We start from the raw sequence: 19,716 nt of genomic DNA, 5'->3' as shown, positions 1-19,716 counted from the left end.
TCTGAGTAAACTCAGAGTTTGCTGATTTATATATACATATATGTATAAGGACACACACACTTCTTCCTTCAAATGGCATCTATTCCAGAAGAGATTATTCTTCTAATGTGCATGGTATCACTGCTCTGAGCTTTGGCTTAGTTTTGCAAGACTATAAGTCTTGTTAGTGCTTTATAAGACTATAAAGCACTAGCAGAAGTGCACTGCCCAGTATAGTATCTTCTTTAAAAGCTTCAGGGTGCATTATCTATCACTAATGGTATGATAACATTCTGATCCATTTTGTCTTAGCAGTTAAAATATTCAAGTTATCAAATTATTTATAGCAATTAAGTTTAGAAAGTAGTTGCACTGTATGTTTCTCTTCTGATATCTATCACCCCTCAGAACAAAAATACCACTATAAACAGTACATCTGTCCTTTATTTCTCTTTCTTTCATGCTTTCACAGATGTAATTCATTCAACAGAAAAGCACAAATAATTGAAATTAACAGAGAAATATAAATCAATACCAATTACACAATATGTAACAACAGATCTTATTCTAAAGTAATTTATCCAGAACAGCCCAGACAGCTTCTGTGACTCAAAGAGGATAGATATTTTTTGTTTGTTTTGTTTTGTACAAGACATTTAATTTACAAGGCAGAAATGGAATGAAATTCTTTCTTTCAAATATCTTGGTAATAAGTTCTATCCTACTGTAACACATCAGAAATGAAAATAAGAACTTAATCTTTCAACTTATTTAAAGGTTATATCAGTTCAATACTGTGAAATGGCAAACCAAAAGGACAATTAGAACTTAGGACATTAAACCACATTGACCTATAGCTTTTCCAGTAACTTCTCATTAGCACTTTCTACTATTTAATAAAGAAGGAAACAATGCAGAACAGTAATAGGAGAAAAATGAAACAGAACTGAACTACCTAATGCAAAATCTAAACCCAATTAAACAGTAGCCTGAACTAGGTGTGATTTTCAGCTTGATCACAAACCTTGAAATACACTGGATGAAAAAAAAAAAAATAAATATATTATAGTATATAAATAAATATATATAATGTATAAAATATATAATACATATTATTATAATATATTTTCATATATTATATATATATATTTACATAATATACATATATTGTGCTACTTGGCAATAATCTGTAATGCTAAATTTCAGGAGTGGAAATAATAAAAATGTGTCATTAAATTTCAATTCAAATATTAAACGCAGAAATAAGCAGAATGAAGTCAACTGAAGGAAAGCACTTTTTTCAACTCTTTTAGTCTGCTTATTTCAGTGATGTGTCAAGAGTGTCAGACTTACAGCTTTGAACAAACCAAAATCTTTATTTAGCTACTGAACAGGAACAGAATGGACAGGAAGAATGACAACTTCTCCAAAAGCTTCAAACCCCTTCCAACACACCATATCAACTGGTGTCCTTAAGCAGAACCAAATCCATTCACAGGAGTGTTTCTAGCTATTCTTCCAAATGCTTTAAGTAGTGTCAAAAAGTTTTGATTTTGCAGGAAAACCAGATCAACCAGGTCAAAGCTTTTTGATAAAGAAGAAATAACACAGTAACTTGCATCTCTAGCCTAAGGATTTATTTCCACAGTTAGCAACATCAAGTAAGGCAGATGACAGCCCTAAATCCTTTAGATAATGAGTAACAGTAACATACTACTACTAAACTTCATTTCTGTTTTAGTCAGGAAACTCACCTGCATTTGACTCTGAGGAAAACAGAAAAATACACGTAAATAATTCAGGCACAGTGTATGTAAACATCCAACTGATTGCTGTATGTGTTGTGTCAAATGCTTTAAATCTGCATTACTCTACCCTATTGTGACTCAAGCAGGGGCAGGTAGCAGAAAATCAATTGAAGATTGTAATATAATGATAGATGAGTTTACAGATCTAATGACTCTTGCTCTGCTTGGACCTATAGTTTTATTCAAACCTCTCTGAAAGATATGCTGCTCAAAAGTCCAGTCATAGTGTTGTCATGGTATTCCCTGTGAACCTTTCCTTAGGCAAAGTTCAACATGATAGATGGGCCCACTAAAAACTGAAAAGTGAAAGGCTAGGGTATGAATGGATCACTTGTGCTGAATATAAGAATTAACCAGACACTGAGACTGGAAAAGGTACCCACAGGAACCTTTCCTATAGTAGCTAAATGGTGGCTCTAAATTCAATTTAAAATATAAAAGTGATTACATTACCAAGGTTAATTTAACTATTAACACACACTTAAAAAGTTAGGTGAAAACAATATTCGAAAATTAAAGTGTCACCATGGTGGACTCACTATAATAACGAGATAATGCTTTAAAAATAGTCCAGGTGAAAAAAAGATTGAACTTACTGGTAAGGACTTCAAAATTTTCTTTTACAAAAATATATTCTTGTTTATGCAAATTGCTTATCAAATATAACTTTTAGATTCTTCTTTATCTTCATTAGCTTAAAGGTTACATGAAGAAATTTCTGATATCATCACCAATGCTCCTACTAAAGTAAAAATAATAATTTCTTGATAACCACTAACATATTCTTTACAAATAAAAGTTGACCCAAATACTGAGATATTGGTACAATATAAATTGGAAGTATGTCAAGGCTAATCATTTATTGTAACAAAAACAAAAAAAATCGGAAACGTTTGTGCGTTGTTTCCCAAACAATACTGTCTTATATCTTAATTGTGATATGAAGTGCCAGAAAACTCCCAGCTGAGACACACAATTTATTTCTAGCTTGCCTGAGCCCTTTATTGTCATTATTGATTTGAGTCTTCCCCTTAGGTTCATGTGAAATATGTTCCACGAGCCAAAGAAGAAATCTTGTTGAAGTAGAAAATTCAGACTCTCAATTAAAATGAAAAGCTAATATCTAAAAATGATTACCTGTCTTTATGGATGTGACTCAAATCCTCTTTTGCTAGTTTTAGTTTGTCATTTGGTGAATTCTTCCTTGTGAAGATTTCACATCTAGCCAGAGAGGCTACAGAACCTCAGATTGCATATAATGGTTTGGTTTGTATAAAACAAGATGAACTCATACATTCTCTTAAATGGTTTATATACTTATCAGTTGAAACACCAAATGGAATACAAGAATTTTGGATAAAAGTATTCATTTTCTTCATTCGCTTTCTTCAAACTTTTGACTAAGCTGCTTTATACATTCATTCATTCATTCATAATATATTAATCTTAGATAAAGAATTTTACGTCTGATAAGGAAGAAAAATTCAAAAGCATTCAATGCATATTAATATTCATGCTTCAGGATGGCACTTTTTTTTTTTCTTAAGTAATGATGAAATACAGATATCCCTTTTATATAGAAATTAACATTTCAACCTTTTTCATGAGACCTTTGAAAGGAAACCTTAGGAAGTCAGTGCACAAGGGAGTCAATCTTATGGGAAACAGAAAAAACTCTGTTTCCCATAAGTACAAACTCTGTACTGTAGTAACATTTGGATTCTCAAAGAAATTTATGATACTAAAAACTAAAACTAACATATTTGTAAAACAGTAATCATCTGCTATTCAAAAGTTCAGTCAATGGAGCTGATATTTGCCATATAAGGACTAGGTATACGTTTAGTTTTTAAGGATAAAATTACCTGGTTGGTTCTTAATTTTTTTTTAATTAAAGGAAGGGTTGAAGAAAATGTTGCAGCCTGTTTTGTTCGAAGCAGCAGATTGAATTGATACAAATAGTGCCCTTATTAATTATAAATGTAAGTTACTTACTATAACTGCTTATTTCTGCCTATACTTAAATTAATATTTTAATAGTGAAACAAAATTTCTTTTTTTTTTTTTTTCTTTTATTCACTGAATATTTTCGGTAATTGATTTCTGCATCCCTAATTAGCTTTCTCAATATACAGCAAGACACACCATCATTTCTAGGCAGTCTGAAGAGTTCCAGTTCAAAGAGTCAAGGAGTCAAACTTTTTTTTTTTTTTTAAACAGCCTTTTTCTTTTTTAGTGCAGCATTATCTCTACCTCTACAAAAACTCTACAAAACCTTTTTTTCTTTTTTTCCCCTCACAAGACAGGAGTCTTTTAAGTAAGCAGTGATTGCAGTCGTTATGGAAGATTTTCATGAAAATGAACACTTTGTACTACAGGAGTAGTGGTGTTCCTTCAAATACTGTCACATACTTGCCTTATAAAAAATGTTGTGACAACATCTGTCACAAATGATGCAGGCAACTCTCATTATTCCTTTTGTCAGTAAAAATAACAAGTTCCTTGATTCAGTTTGCAGCTTTCAATTGGACGTCAATCTGTATGACAACAATTTACATTTCCAGTATACCATTATTGTCATGTAACTGAACTTCAGCAGCTAGTTCTTTGATACAGGGGAAAAATACATAGTGCCAGCAGCTCCAATTTCTATAGTCCTATGAAAATCAGTCTGAAGAAGCTTTGAAATAATCAGTGCTGAAGAGTTAGCCTTATTAGCAAATACCTGAACGCTACAGTATTCATGCAAAAATTTCCAGGTGTACTCATTCTTAAAGAGAAAAATTCCGCACAATTCAAAACCACTAAAAAAAAACCACTAAAAGCTAGAGAACGCAACATCTACTTTGTTTTTGACAAAACAACTCCTTAAATCACTGCAAGCACCTTCTGTTATTTCTTCATCAGAAACGTTAAAATATCTTGCCTTGTACTACTAGTTCATGAAAATACATGTAATACTTATTCAGGTCAAACTAGCCTACTGCTTTTCCAGCTATTCTAATTTGACCATAGGAAAAAAATGTCTTTGGGAACTTATGTGCCCTCTGACCACTAATCTACTCTTGAAGGAAATACCAGTACTTCAAATCTCAATGTGCGTATCTCCATCACTATGTTTCCTGCTAGTCCATGCTGACACAAATGAAGAAAGCAGTCTGTTTCAGTGACAAGTTTCTTATAAACAACAGGACTAAAGAATTTTATGACTGGAATAGTAGAGAAGATTATCCATCTTTTCCCTCATCTTAGCTTTCCACAGTTTAAGAAATAAGTCTTACTTTCTTTTATCATCTCATATCCTCTGAGTAGAGCAGAAAGGTTAAAAACAATTATAAGCTTTGTTCCTCATTCCATCAGGCCTCCAGTCTGCTCATGACCTGTGAACGCACTTTCTCATATTCTTTGGTTGGCTGTTTCTCTGTAGAGCAGATTTAACTCTGCAGCAGTGCCAGTCACTGGAGAAACATTAGGAAGGAAGTCAGTGCCACTGCACTTCTCAGTAGGATATGACCAGCATGGCAATGAACACCTTTAAGAAGGAAAAGCTAGCTTGCTTTCCTCCTTTAAAAAGACAAGCCAACAAAGAAGTACACAGAAGTCAAAAGAACTGTGTGCAGAATAACCTATCACTTTCTATTACTGTAGTGAATAAAAAAGATTTTCACATAGTGCAAATGCCAATAGGCCTAATCGCTATATAAAAGGAAACAGAAAGGAGAGATTACTGCTATTTGCAAGCCCATGCCATCTAGATAGTCAGGTATCACAGTAATTTAGGCAACTGTAACAGAAAAGAGAAAAAAAAAAAAAAAAAAAAAAAAAAGCAGAATGAGCTTAAAGCATGAAAAACAACAACAAAAAAAGTGATCTAAAGCTAGAAAGAGTTAGACTGATTTAAAAGCAAACAAACAAACAAACAACAACAACAAAAAAGCATAAACCACTATTTAATACTTCTTTGCTAGGAACTCTAATGAGCTGAGAAACCACTTTTCTGTATCTTCTGGGATTAACCAGTTCAAATTCTTATTCTACCTATCTGTGCTATAAAATGATGCAAAACTGTTGATGCCACTTTTAAAAAATTTACTACCTCTTGTATTCTGTAGAGTGTTCTGGAGAAAAATAAACGTTATACATAATATTTTCTGAGTTATGTTACATGAGACATGTAAACAAACAAAAATGCCATATCTATAACTTAGTTCTGTGCTCTCATATGGTATAGGTTATCAATAATATGTTGATGAATTCTGCAAGATGGTATCATCCACATTTCATGAAGTTTAATCAAAATGATTCCTGTACATCCTGCTTCTACTCGCTATTGATCAAGAAATTAAATGAAAGAAAACAAGCTGTGAACCCTGCTCCTCAGAAGAAAATACAAGACCATATATCAAAAAGGGTGTAGGTGAATGTCCTTTGAAAGACTGATAGCATTACTCTTACTTATGTCACAAATCTTGACAGCTACACTTTCAACAACTTGTTACAGAAAAGAAACAAAAAGATCTAGATTCCATATTGCCTTTAATAACACTGAATCAGCCAATTTCTATTTCCACATTCTGATTTACATTTCATCATAGGTGTATGTATAATAAAAATTCCAGGTAGTAACCCACAGAGTTTTATTTAATCAATGGAGCCCTGAAGAATCAAAATAAAGGTTCACATTCCCTTTGTAAACTATACTGTCAAATCTGTTTATCATAGACACTTTCAAAGTGTCTATGTGTAGTGAGACCCCTGAAACAGAATGTTAAATATAACGTAGTAACCTTCTCTCTTTTGTTTTAAATCATTCTTTTGTGGTTTAAGTAATATTTGGTATGTATTTTTCCACCTGTCAGATAATCCAGGAACAAATCCTCACATCAAGACATGCTATAAAGATCAAGATAGAAATTCAGAGAATCATAGAGATTTGTGTTTATAAACTTGCTTATTATGTTTTCATTCACGCAGCTATGAAGGCATAGTGTCAGCTTTTTATCTAGACTCTTTTCATTACTTCTCCCTGTTGGTGTTGCAGTACATGCTGTGAATGACCTCCAGAGATTCCTGAAGCTATATGCAGAAAGAAAATTGAATCTGAAAGCTTTATTAGACAAGTTTGTCTTCAGCTTGTGTCTGTTGTCAGCTGTATTGAAAAATGGAACTGCTTGTGAAACTGGGTCCTGACCTTGAAATATCTCCAATCAAATGGTAAGAGATTCAGTTTTGTGCCATATTGCTATTTGTTTGATGTGGCACATGTGTTAGAAGTGCAAAAGCTTCTTAATGAAAATCAGATGGAATGATCGGACAACTTCTTTCTTGAACACAATGGGGAAGTGATATATGGTGATGAACACATAACAGGGCCAACTCAGGTTGGTATCTATGAACCTCTTTACTACAGAAGCCTGTAGAGTTAAATGACCAAAAATCAAACAACCTAAAATGGCTTATATAAATCATTATTTATTCTTTCCTCCAACCATACAGAGCAACCAAAAGAAAAGGTAAAGACAGTGATTCATTCCTTTACTATCCCACTTTACACTGAAATGATCAATCATTGTTAGGCCAACTGATATAAGTAAGTGCCTACTCTTATTGCTCACCACCAATTCAAGAACTCAAGATATTCTCTATGACACTTTACCGCATCGCTCCCTGTTCACTTTCTTTCCTATATTTTGCTTCAGTAAAACATTTCATAGAGTTAATCTGAATTATAACTGATATTAAAAGCAGACATTGCCTTTAGATTCTGCACACACAAATATATCAAGCTACACAATTCTGGACATGGTCATCATTGGATTTCTCTCTGTTACAACCCCCATGCTAGTGATCTCATTTAGTATTGTCCTAAAACAAATGTTAACTAAAATGGACTATTGTCAGTAGCACTGCTTTCTAAACTCAGTGTAGATCTTGTCAAAACAGATGCAAGCTGTGGATTCTTAGCTCTTCAGCTCTATGGAGTATGGTTCGGCAATATTCATTATCTACTATGGCCCCCACACAACCATTTTAATAGCTGATAGCATAGTTCTTTTAAATGGTGAATACTATGTGTAATGTATTTTTAAAATACCCACATGTTTGCATTAGTACTGAAAACACTGTAGATCATAGAATCATAGAATCATAGAATATCCTGAGTTGGAAGGGACCCTTAAGGATCTTCAAGTCCAACTCTTGACACCGCACAGGTCTACCCAAAAGTTCAGACCATGTGACTAAGTGCACAGTCCAATCTCTTCTTAAATTCAGACAGGCTCGGTGCAGTGACCACTTCCCTGGGGAGCCTATTCCAGTGTGCAACCACCCTCTCTGTGAAGAACCCCCTCCTGACGTCTAGCCTAAATTTCCCCTGCCTCAGCTTAACCCCGTTCACGCGGGTCCTGTCACTAGTGTTAATGGAGAAAAGGTCTCCTGCCTCTCGACACCCCCTTACGAGGAAGTTGTAGACTGTGATGAGGTCTCCCCTCAGCCTCCTCTTCTCCAGGCTGAACAGGCCCAGTGACCTCAGCCGTTCCTCGTACGTCTTCCCCTCAAGGCCTTTCACCATCTTTGTAGCCCTCCTCTGGACACTTTCCAACAGTTTCATGTCCTTTTTATACTGTGGTGCCCAGAACTGCACACAGTACTCGAGGTGAGGCCGCACCAGCGCAGAGTAGAGTGGGACAATCACCTCCCTTGACCTACTAGCGATGCCGTGCTTGATGCACCCCAGGACACGATTGGCCCTCCTGGCTGCCAGGGCACACTGCTGGCTCATATTTAACTTGCTGTCTACCACGACCCCCAGATCCCTCTCTTCTAGGCTGCTCTCCAGCATCTCATCGCCCAGTCTGTACATGCAGCCAGGGTTTCCCCGTCCCAGGTGCAGGACCTGGCACTTGCTCTTATTGAACTTCATGCGGTTGGTGATCGCCCAGCTCTCCAACCTGTCCAGATCCCTCTGTAAGGCCTTTACGCCCTCACTTGAGTCCACAACTCCTCCAAGTTTGGTGTCATCAGCAAACTTGCTCAAAATACCCTCTATTCCTACATCCAGATCGTTTATAAAAGTATTGAAAAGTACCAGCCCTAAAATGGAGCCTTGAGGGACCCCACTGGTGACCGCCCGCCAGCCTGACACAGCCCCATTTACCATAACCCTTTGGGCCCTGCCCGTTAGCCAATTGCTCACCCATCGTATGATGTTTTTATTTAGCTGTATGGTGGACATTTTGTCCAGTAGGATCCTATGGGAAACCGTGTCAAAAGCCTTGCTGAAGTCCAAAAAAATCACATCAGCTGGTTTCCCTTGGTCCACCATACGGGTGATCTTATCATAAAAGGAAATCAGGTTAGTTAGGCAGGACCTACCCTTCACAAACCCATGCTGGCTGGGACCAATGACTGCTTTGTCCCCCAGGTGCGCCTCAATAAGTCCGAGAACCAACTTCTCCATGATTTTACCAGGCACTGACGTGAGACTGACAGGCCTGTAATTGCTAGGGTCTTCTTTCTGACCCTTCTTGAAAATTGGCACAACATTTGCCAGCTTCCAGTCTACCGGGACCTCTCCAAATTCCCAGGATCGTTGAAAAATAATTGAAAGAGGTTCCGCGATGACGTCCGCCAGCTCTTTCAGCACCCGGGGATGAATCCCATCCGGACCCATGGACTTGTAGGGATCCAGGTGGAGTAGCAAATCCCGCACACGTTCAGGGTCAGTTGGGAGTTTGTCATCCCCACCGTCCCGGCCCTCCAGCTCAGGGCACCCTGGGTCCCGAAGCCCATCATCGGCATTGAAGACAGAGGCAAAGAAGGCGTTAAGCGTCTCTGCTTTGCCTATGTCATCGTCTGTGAGGAGACCTTCCCTATCAAGGAGCGGCCCTATGTATTCTTTAGTTCTCCTTTTTCCATTTACATATCTAAAAAAAACCACGTTCCTAGACTGCTCAGTCTTCCCCAAGGAATTATTTTGGGTTGCTTGGTCTCGATTATGCTATGCCAGCTGCTATAAACAATACAGAGTCTCTAACATCTGATGTACATTTGTTTTTAATTTACCCTCTAAATACACATATTGTTATCTTTTCAGGTGCACATAATGAAACACACAAGGTTTTTAAATCTACCATTTGAAAATTCTGGGAAACACAGCTTTGAACTAGAACATACCTGTTCACTCAAACACTGTGTTCAATGTATACAACAACAAAGGCTTCAGAGCACATTAGCTATAAAATCCTACTGAAAAGAAAATAGCTTTTATTGTGCATTTTTGCCCAAAGCTGGTTGTTGTCATTTTTTTTTTCCTTTTCTTTTTTGTCTTTGTCTCTTGAAAACAGAAACATGGCTCAACTTTCTTTCAACAGACTCAGCTTGATGCAACACTCCTCTTCATTCTTCCTAACTCATTCTAAATCCTGAAAAACCTTCTCCTCTGTGGTTTTTGGCTCTATGCCTGCAGCCTCCAACTCATACCCCCAAAGCAAATTATATGGAACACACAAAATGCATTTGATCACACACATTAGAAGGACACCTAAAGCTAGTGGAATGAGTGCTGCTGAAACTTTCTTCATTTTTTGTGTATTGAATATACAATAATTATCAACACATAATGTATTTCTGCCATATGCCTCTCTAACCTCTATAACCTGTAAAGTGAAAACAATTTTTAAAACGGACCTTCTGAAAGTAATTCTCTAAATCATTAAGGACTGCTGGCTTGTAAAGCTTTAAGAAGCAAATAACTTGAATTCCACTTAATTTTTAAATAATTTGAATGTTGTAATTGACACTATCACTCTACTTTTTTCTTAATTTCAGTCATATCTTTCCTGTTTCAATTTATTAGGCATTTCATGCAAGACAAAAACTTGACAAAAAATTCAGGGAAAAAGTGAAACCAACTATATACAAGGACATCAAATAAATTAAACTGCAAGAATAACAATATAAAGTAGCACTCTCAGTTATATTAACTGTATATGTAATGTAAAATCAGCTGACCAAGTATTTTCAAATGTTTAAATTCTATCATTTTTGAGGTTTCCTTATCTTCAAGTAAAGCATAACTTAGAATAAAAACATATCCTTTTAAGAAACTGTATTTTCAAGTATAACTCTAGACAAAAGTGGCCATAATTTCCCCCTAACACCTTACTTGATTGAAAAATGTCTTCCTCAAGAACAAAGTTAGGAATGTCTCCCATGCCACATGGTTTTACAAAGCCCTATATAACTTTACATAACTTTTTAAATAACTACCAAAGTAGCAGTTCAGTACAAAATAATTTGTATGAATGCTAAAGATAGTGTTAAAATTTGTCCTATAAACGCACATTCTAAAATTGCATTTCTCTCCACTTAAAATGTTTTCAAACTGCTAGCTAAGCAACTCATCAGTTATATGGATAGAGATGTTGACACAATTTCATGTTGTAATGTCAAGTACAGATAGTAACTGTGATTTCCTTCCTGAATCATCCTGTCTTGGAAGTCAATTTTTGCTAAGGTTTTGAATGTACCTCTCAGCTAAGTACATTTTCCTAGCTGGAAGAGTAGTTCTTGTTCATTATGCCCAAGGGCACACTGGCCTGGTGGAATATCAAGAATAGTTTTAGTACTTATTCTGCCAAACAAGCTCAAACACACAGACCTAGAAATAATTAACAAAGGGTCCTTTCCCTCTATTATATCCACCAGATGGTATATTTAGTAAGACCCTCTGGCTGAGTTCTTGTAGCCAGACTAGACAAAATGACACCTGACGGGGTATTAGAGGTTAGCCAATTACATCTTCATTCCCTGGTCTCAGAAGAACAGATATCAACATTATTAAATTCTGATGGCCACAGAAGTCTCTATAGGACCAGGAAACAAGTAATTATCAACAGGAGATAACTCCATTGCTTCACAAAGTCCTTCCAAAATCATTTTATGCATCATTCTTTTAAAATGACCTCAAATGAAAGCATTTGGATGTGGGGAGGCTTCAATTTTACTTCTTTGAGAATATTTTTCCTGACATCATAGTGCAAGGAAAACAATAACTCTATGAGTCATGAGTTTGGAGAGAAAGGGTGGCAGGGAGGCCTCTTTCCAAAGACTAGTGCTAACGTTCAGGCTTCTCACTGTTTTAACTGCAGACAGAAGGTGAATATCCCCACCTGTGGTGTTTCAGGCAGTTCACATTGATCACATTATTCATTCAACAAAGGAAAATGCCAGGTTCTGCACCTGGGATGGAGTAATGCCAGATACAGGTACAGACTGGGAGATGAGTGGTTGGAGAGCAGCTCAGCAGAAAGGGATTCGGGGATGCAGACTGACAGTAGAATCACAGAGTGGCTTGGATTGGGATCTAAATAATCTTAAAGACAATCTAGTTCCAACTCTCCTGCCATGAGTAGGGACACCTTCCAGTAGGACAGGTTGTTCAAAGGCCAATCCAACCTGGCCTTGAACACTTACAGGGATGGGGCATCCACAGCTTCTCTGGCCAACCTGTGTGAGTGCCTCACCACCCTCAGAGTAAATAATTTCTGCCTTATATCTAATATAAACCTACCCTCTTTTATTTTAAATCCACTTCTCCTTGTCCTATCACTACACCCCCTGGCAAGGAGTCCCTCTCCTGCTTTTCTGTAGGCCCCCTTCAGGTACTGGAAGGTCACTATAAGGTCACCAAGGAATCTTCTCTTCTCCAGGTTGAACAACCCCAATTCTCTCAGCACATAAGAGGTGCTCCAGCCCATTGATCATCTTGGTGGCCTTCTCTGGACTTGTTCTAATATGTCAATGTTCTCCATGTACATGTTCTCCGGCTCCAGGCCCCAGAGCTGAATACAATGCTCCAGGTAGGGTCTCACAACAGCAGAGCAGAGAGGGAGAATCACCTCCCTTGACCAACATAAGCCAGCAGTGTGCCCTAGCATTAAGCACAACATAGCTAGCTGGTCAAAAGAGGTGATGTTCCTGAATACTCTGAATATTGTGCGCAGCTCCGTACTTCATATTATTAAAAGGATGTTAACATACTTGAAAGTGTCCAGAGGATAGCAACAAAGCTGGTAACAGGAAGGCATGCCCTGTGAGGAGAGACTAAGGTCACTTGGGTTCCCTAGTCTGGAGAAAAAAACGCTAAAAAGTGACCTCATTGCTCTCTATAACTTCCTGAGGAGGAGAAAACCTGTCTTCAAAACCTGACTGGACATGACCCTGAGCAACCTGTTCTAATTGACCCTGCTTTGAACAAGAGGAAAAGATGTCTTCATAGGTCCCTTCTGAACTGTACAGTTTTATGATGATACATATATAATGATGCTATTGCAGTAAACTGACCCAAATAAAGAAAAATTATGAATTAGTGTGACAAGCACAGGTTCAAATTTTTAGTGTTCTTGGCACTAGAAAGGAAATCAATCTTACTTCCTGCCTAATCCTTTACAGAACACCAGTGATTTCATTTTCTGCATGTATAATTCCATCTGCTGAGTCTCAGAAACATCAGTAGTCAAAGCCTACATCTAGAATTAAGGTAAATGAGTAATTTTGCAATTCATCAGCTAAAGATTAGTTAATATAGAAACTACTATATTAAGTGTTGTGCTACTATTCTGTGTTCTCTCCGTTGTTCAGTTATTACCATTTCCTTTGAAACAGCAAATTCACAAGCACTCCCTCTCCCCGGAAGCTGACATAACCTGCTGACATGCAAAACTGACACAGCAAGTTTAGTGACCCAGCACAACAAGAATTGATTACACATCTCTTTCAGTTCTCCCATGTCATTAAACAAATTTCCACAGCATCCCTTAGAACAAAGTCTTGTAAAGCAAGGATGCTGCTGTATTATCAGTTAGAAAATAAACAAATAAATAAATACTAGTAGTATTTAGCCCTTTTTAGAAAATCTAAAAGATCACCACTGGAACCATGGCAGTTCTAAACAGCTAAATGTAAATGATAGCTCCTATTTGATAACATTGAATAGGCCATCAGCAAGACATCTGTTTTGTTTGAAATAAGATACACAATTCTGACAGAAGTTGGACTGTCTCAGTGGATATTCTGGATTCTTTCTAGGTGGTGTAATTATTTACTCCCCTGCAAAACACATTTCCTGCTTTGCTATCCTAGAATATCTAGTAGAAGGTACAAAATTCTCCAGTATCAGCTTTTTCTTGCATACTACGCGTTATAACATGTTAAAAGCAAGAGGGATAAACATCCTACAAGTAATCAAATCCCAGGTGACTCCTGCAATTGCATCACAGCCTGTATTACAGGCAACCTAATAGGAGAAAACATTTCTCCCAAATCTGAGCAGATCCCCTTTGCAACTTGTATAGGTGAAAAGCACTCTTCAGCCAAGCAACTGAGATAGTTTAATATCAAGTAAAGAATCTTAGAGACTTTAGAAACTCAGACTTTAGCCCAATGCCTCCATTATATATTTATTTTTGATCCATACCTAATTAATATATTTCAAAGCAAGGCAGAAGGGAAAAAATCAATGTATCATGGAGATAAAAGTGAGTTTGTAGCTCTTGCAAAGAACCAGCAGGTACAAAATAATATTACAAAAAATATAATAAAAATTTTATCAAACAATTTAAATGAAATGGATAAAAGGTCTCTTTTGTACTCATGAACTCAAGACACCCACAAATTATATCACAGACATAATGTTTAACTCCAGAGTTACTTCTACCATGTTATCATACAACTTCTATGAATGTTCATGCTTTGTCTTGAAACAGTGCAACTTCATTGGCCTCACAAATATAAAATGTATTTTAAGAATTTTGTTCTGCAACAAATTCACACACATTTGGCCTGTCCCATTATTATATTTCAATTTAAACCTTCTCCTTCCATAGTATTTTCTCCATGAATACATGTAGAAAGTCATCATCTCTTCATAGAATAATGACACAAGACTTTGAAACTGTAGTAATTTGAAAAGCATGCTGCGATCATTTCATCAAATCTATAACATAATTTGTCTTCTGCTACACATTACATGAAATAGAAATAATGTAAAACAAGTTGAATGCCATAACAACATACCTCCCATTTACAAGCTGAAGCTGAAATTTGTATGGATGCATGAAGAATTAAGACTGTCTCAACCCATTTTCACTTTAACTGTGTGATTTGTAACTAATCTGAAAAGATGTACATATTGAAGCACTTACAGACACCTGGAGAGAAAAGGCCAGGCACTCCTAATGCTGGCTTTTCCTTTAGTTGTCGAATTAAGTGGTTTATTGCTTTCCAGTCAGCATTCAAGTCTTCTATTTTTTTCTAGAACAGAAGATAAAAATACATTAAATTTGTAAAGCATAGATTAATTTAAATTTCCCTTTTTTTTTTTTTTCCCATCTGATGGACCACCTGAATTAAAAAACAAACAAACAAACGAAAGCAAAACAAAACAACACATGTAGAAACAGCAATAAACTTTCACAAATAGGAGAGAGGGAAGAATTGACTACACCCCTTTTGGGCTGCAAAAGAGCTTCATGGTGTCAGGGTCCTGAGAGCATCTTTCCTCCTAGAAGTTTGGCTGCCGTTGCTGACGGCCAACAGCACAACTGCCAGACCCTGACTGATGCCCCAATCAAACTCAGCCCCTTCCCATTCCCATGGCCTTGCCCACCCAGCTGGGGCTATGTCTGACTCTGGTTCCTCTCACCAGGCCTGATCCTGACCCCACTCCATGGGCAGACCCCATCCTTCCCTGCTCTTCAGCTGGGGGTGGCAGAACAGGCTCCCTAGGAACCTAGGGAGACCCTTGGTTCCTAGCCCCCAGCAAGCAGCTGGACTGCACTGCTCCCTGATGAACATAGGGAACCCTGGGGTTCCCTAGGCCTTAGGGAACAGGATGACTTCCTCTTTAACATACAGTAGAATTTTAATATATATTTTTTTTATTTACCATGAACCCAAGACACCCGTTTTCAAATGGGGAGGTGAACTGTGCATTTAAAAACATATCAGTAAAATCCATGCAATTTGGAATATCAAATGCAGCACATATTCTTCCACTTATTCCAAAAAAAAAAAAAAAAAAAAGTCTTAGGAGACCTCAGGGAATCGTAAACTTTAGTGTGGGCACACAGTAATGGCTAAACTGCTACTTTTAAACAAAACCTAAGTGAAAGTCTGGAGTGTGAATTACAGCAGTCCTCAGATAACCCTAAGAGACATTTAGACTTGAAAATGATGTTTCTACCCCTCTTTCTTCCTTGCTCTAGGGACTGCAAAGTAGAATGAAGCATGTTAATTATACACTGGCATCTCTAAACTCTTAAAATGAAGACTTTTTTTTTTTTTTTTTTAGTTGCTCCCTGATTACACAGAAAGCAGTCCAGTATACCAATGCCACTCAGGGGTGCTTTCAGTATTCTTATGTCCTAGTCACAATTAGATATATAGCTTGAATAACAAACCAGTCAGGATGCCTATTAAGAAAGACGTTTAATTACCTTGAATCTAACAAGACCAGGGGTCAGTAGGACAGGGGTAGGGTACAATATGCATTAAACTGACACATTCATGCACGCACGCACACACTCAAATTGCACAGTTTTATATTCTGATGCCTTGGGAGAGCATTTATAGAATTTGCCTTAAGCTTTGCCATAAGTACTCTAAACCTGCAAAGTTCTTTTATATCTGTCACCAGTAGAGGCTAGAATATTACTTGGCATTACCTGAACAGCTTTTTGCATAAATGCTTTTTGACAGGACAGTAGAGAATGAATACAATTCTGCACTACAAAATAAAAATAAATTATTAATAATTAAAAACAAACAAACAAACAAAAAAACCCCACACCTTTCAATTTGCAAGAATAGCTTAAAAATTGCATTAAGGGTAAAATCAAAAGTCAGGAATACCAGAGATTCCTTGATAATAGACTATGACAACTACACAGAAAAAGCAATCAGGTGTGCATGATAAATGCAACTTATTATATGATAATTCACAATGATACATCTTATTTCTGTGTGGATTATGGGACCACGGACACACACTCTGGACCATGACTTTTTATGACTTTTTTCTACTGTCCTCCAGAAGAGCCTCCATCCAGAGTTTAAAAAATGCAGAGAACTGGTCCAGTATCTATTGATTCAATAGTAGCAGAGAGCCCTTAAAAATAAAAGCTGGGAGGATTACTCTATCACCGGCTTCATTTTACCATATATCCACAGTAACTCAGAAAAGAGATATGAACGTTATAAATATAATATTGGTCCTCACTGTGAGTAGCTGCTTCATTCATTCATGTGGATATGAGCCAGGAATTTGTTTCCAGCAATGACAAAATATAGGCAACATCCATACCACTGATAAGAGAGTAGCTTGTTCCAAACTCTTCTATCACAATTATGGTTTGATCCAATCTTGCATCTGCCATAAATTAGCATACGTGCATTAAAGTGTTCACTTCTTTGAGCACAACAGTTTTGCTGTAATTGAAACTCTAGAGTTTTGGTGACAAGTATTAACATCAAAATATGTTACCTTGAGGAACACTTTTATTGATTTATTGATTTCCTTTAAATGTCAGCCCCAGTGCAGTTTAAGTGATGTTAACATTCATACATGAACTAATCTCGTTGACAGCACTAAAACTAGATAGGCATATTCAGAGAGAGAAGTGATGTAGTATTTTAAATGCAAGACTGAGGACAATGAAACTACAGGTATTCCTTATGTCCTCCCTCTTCCTTTCCCCACTACTTACACTCCCACCCAACAACATGATGGGAAAGGAGAAATGGAGTGCCAAGACAAGGGACTGGAACTCTTCTTTTGCTACAAAAATCATTTCCTGATTAAACTGATCTCTACAAGTGCTGTTACTGATGAGATAAGATTGGGGTTTATATTCTTTCTATTGCCACTGTCACCAGCAGTAACCCCCAGTAACCTTTCCCTCCCTGTCCATGTAAATGTTACTTTAAAGAAATGCATTTCAAAAGCATGAAATCCACTTCACAGATAATAATGGATACGGTTATTAAACTGTCAGTGCTTAAAGGATCATGTATCCTATCCCATTTTTGATTCTCGAATCAATCAGCTTATACTAAGATTTTATTTGCCTCCAAGAGTATATTTATAGTCCTGTATTCCAAGTCCTGTATCGTTGCTTTTGGTATGCTTTGTGAAGGTGTGAAAATATACTTATTATTTCAGAGAGTTAACTATAACATAAGATGTATACTTTATGTTAATAAAGCAATATTATTAAGGTCTTACCCAAAATTCTATGACTAATCATTCTCTACATTTTCAACTGATCAGATATTTAGCTTTTGTAACTATTGTGATTCACAAATTCAAAATCAACACATTTGAGGACAGACAAACTTTAATCCTAGGAAACAACTGCTGGCTTCACCCTCATGGCTTCCCACTGAAGGGCACAGAAAATTTCTAATGCAAATAGAGTTCATAATCATCTCCTCTATAAAAGAATAATATGTCTGGACAAGTTTCAAATGGAATACATATTCAACACATCAGTGTTTAGCAGCCTATTACTTCTGTATCTGCCTATTACTTACAATAAGGACTTGAACAATATTCTTTGATGAAGTAAAAATGACACTTTTTACAAGAATTACTGTTTGAAAAAGTTAGATAGATTTAAAAAATCTAGATCCAAAAAAAAAAAAAAAGAAAACCTGGTATGAAAATTTAAAAATCCATGGCTGTGATTAATGGAACAGAAAATAACTACTGGTGTTACCACTTCTCAGGTCTTGTCTCATGAATTAATACTGGTAGACTGTCTTCTTCGGCTTAATAATTCTTTAGGGTAGAGAGGAGAAAGGAAGGAAGTGGCTTGAAGCAGGGATTGGTATACAGTTTTGTTATTTTTATTTTCTTCAAAAACATAGAGTAAGAAATCCTTTTACTTTAAAATATATCAATACCCCACATCACACCTCTTGTAAAATGACAAAAGAGAATTACAGAAATTATAAACACAGTTATGGAAACAATTAGTTATTTCTGTGGTGTGAAGTTACCAGTTTTTGGTAACCTATTTTTACAACGTAAATAACTAATAGTGTTTGTTTTATACTTAAATAAGGAAATCTCTATTCTGGGTATTTCACACACTCCTTTATTTTATTTTATTTTATTTTATTTTATTTTATTTTATTTTATTTTATTTTATTTTATTTATTTTATTTTATTTTATTTTATTTTATTTTTAACTTTTTAGAACGATTTTACACAGTTATTCCTGTCAGTATTTTTCTGTTAAAGACCCAGCAATTAAAGATCTTTAAACTTTAAACTTAAAGCTAAGAAAGAAACATATGTGCCTCTCATCTGATCACCTGAATTTCATGGTGGAACATAAATTTAACAGTTTCCTCCAACTAATGGACCAACACTACAAAACTAACACATGATATACTGATATGGTTCAAAGACCATTATACCAGTAAATGCACATTTAAGCTTAATTTTGTCTGTAAGAACAGGATGCAACATAAAGACAAATTGAGTCAACTTCTGTGATGTGATCCTGAGTAGGAAAGAACAGAAGTGTAGGAATGGGACACAGAGACTGGCAACAGATAGCGCTACTAGAGATGTGAAATAGTAAATGACATCAGCTTCCTCAGGAGCTTGAGAGGTAGAGTGGATTTCAGGAATTCTACCCTCAGTTTAATTACATGACAATATAAAGCCATGAGGTTCAATTTATATTCAAAACACCACAACTAGAGTATAATACAAAGGTTGCAAAAATTAACTGCAAAGCATTAAGAAATGCTAAAGCCAACTATGAACATTAATCCAGACCCAATACATGTAACTGCATTAGTATGTTTAATTTCCAGACACACACAGTTTTCTAGCACAGGAGAAGCTTGCAGTGGT

General features: G+C 36.4%; 1 protein-coding gene across 9 annotated transcripts in view; it reads right to left on the bottom strand.

Moving 5' to 3' along the window:
* Positions 1 to 19,716, bottom strand: part of DMD (dystrophin) — a 958,404-nt gene that overhangs the window by 354,795 nt on the left and 583,893 nt on the right. For all 9 annotated transcript variants that reach the window (XM_032193124.1, XM_032193145.1, XM_032193154.1 and 6 more), the window contains one exon: positions 14,993 to 15,101. In XM_032193124.1, the coding sequence (XP_032049015.1) occupies positions 14,993 to 15,101 (109 nt within the window). The remainder of the gene's footprint in view (positions 1 to 14,992; positions 15,102 to 19,716) is intronic.

The sequence above is a fragment of the Aythya fuligula genome, chromosome 1 (genome assembly GCF_009819795.1).
Source record: "Aythya fuligula isolate bAytFul2 chromosome 1, bAytFul2.pri, whole genome shotgun sequence".
NCBI lineage: Eukaryota > Metazoa > Chordata > Aves > Anseriformes > Anatidae > Aythya > Aythya fuligula.
The sequence above is the reverse complement of the archived record's forward strand: the minus strand, read 5'-3'. Positions and strand labels throughout refer to the sequence as shown.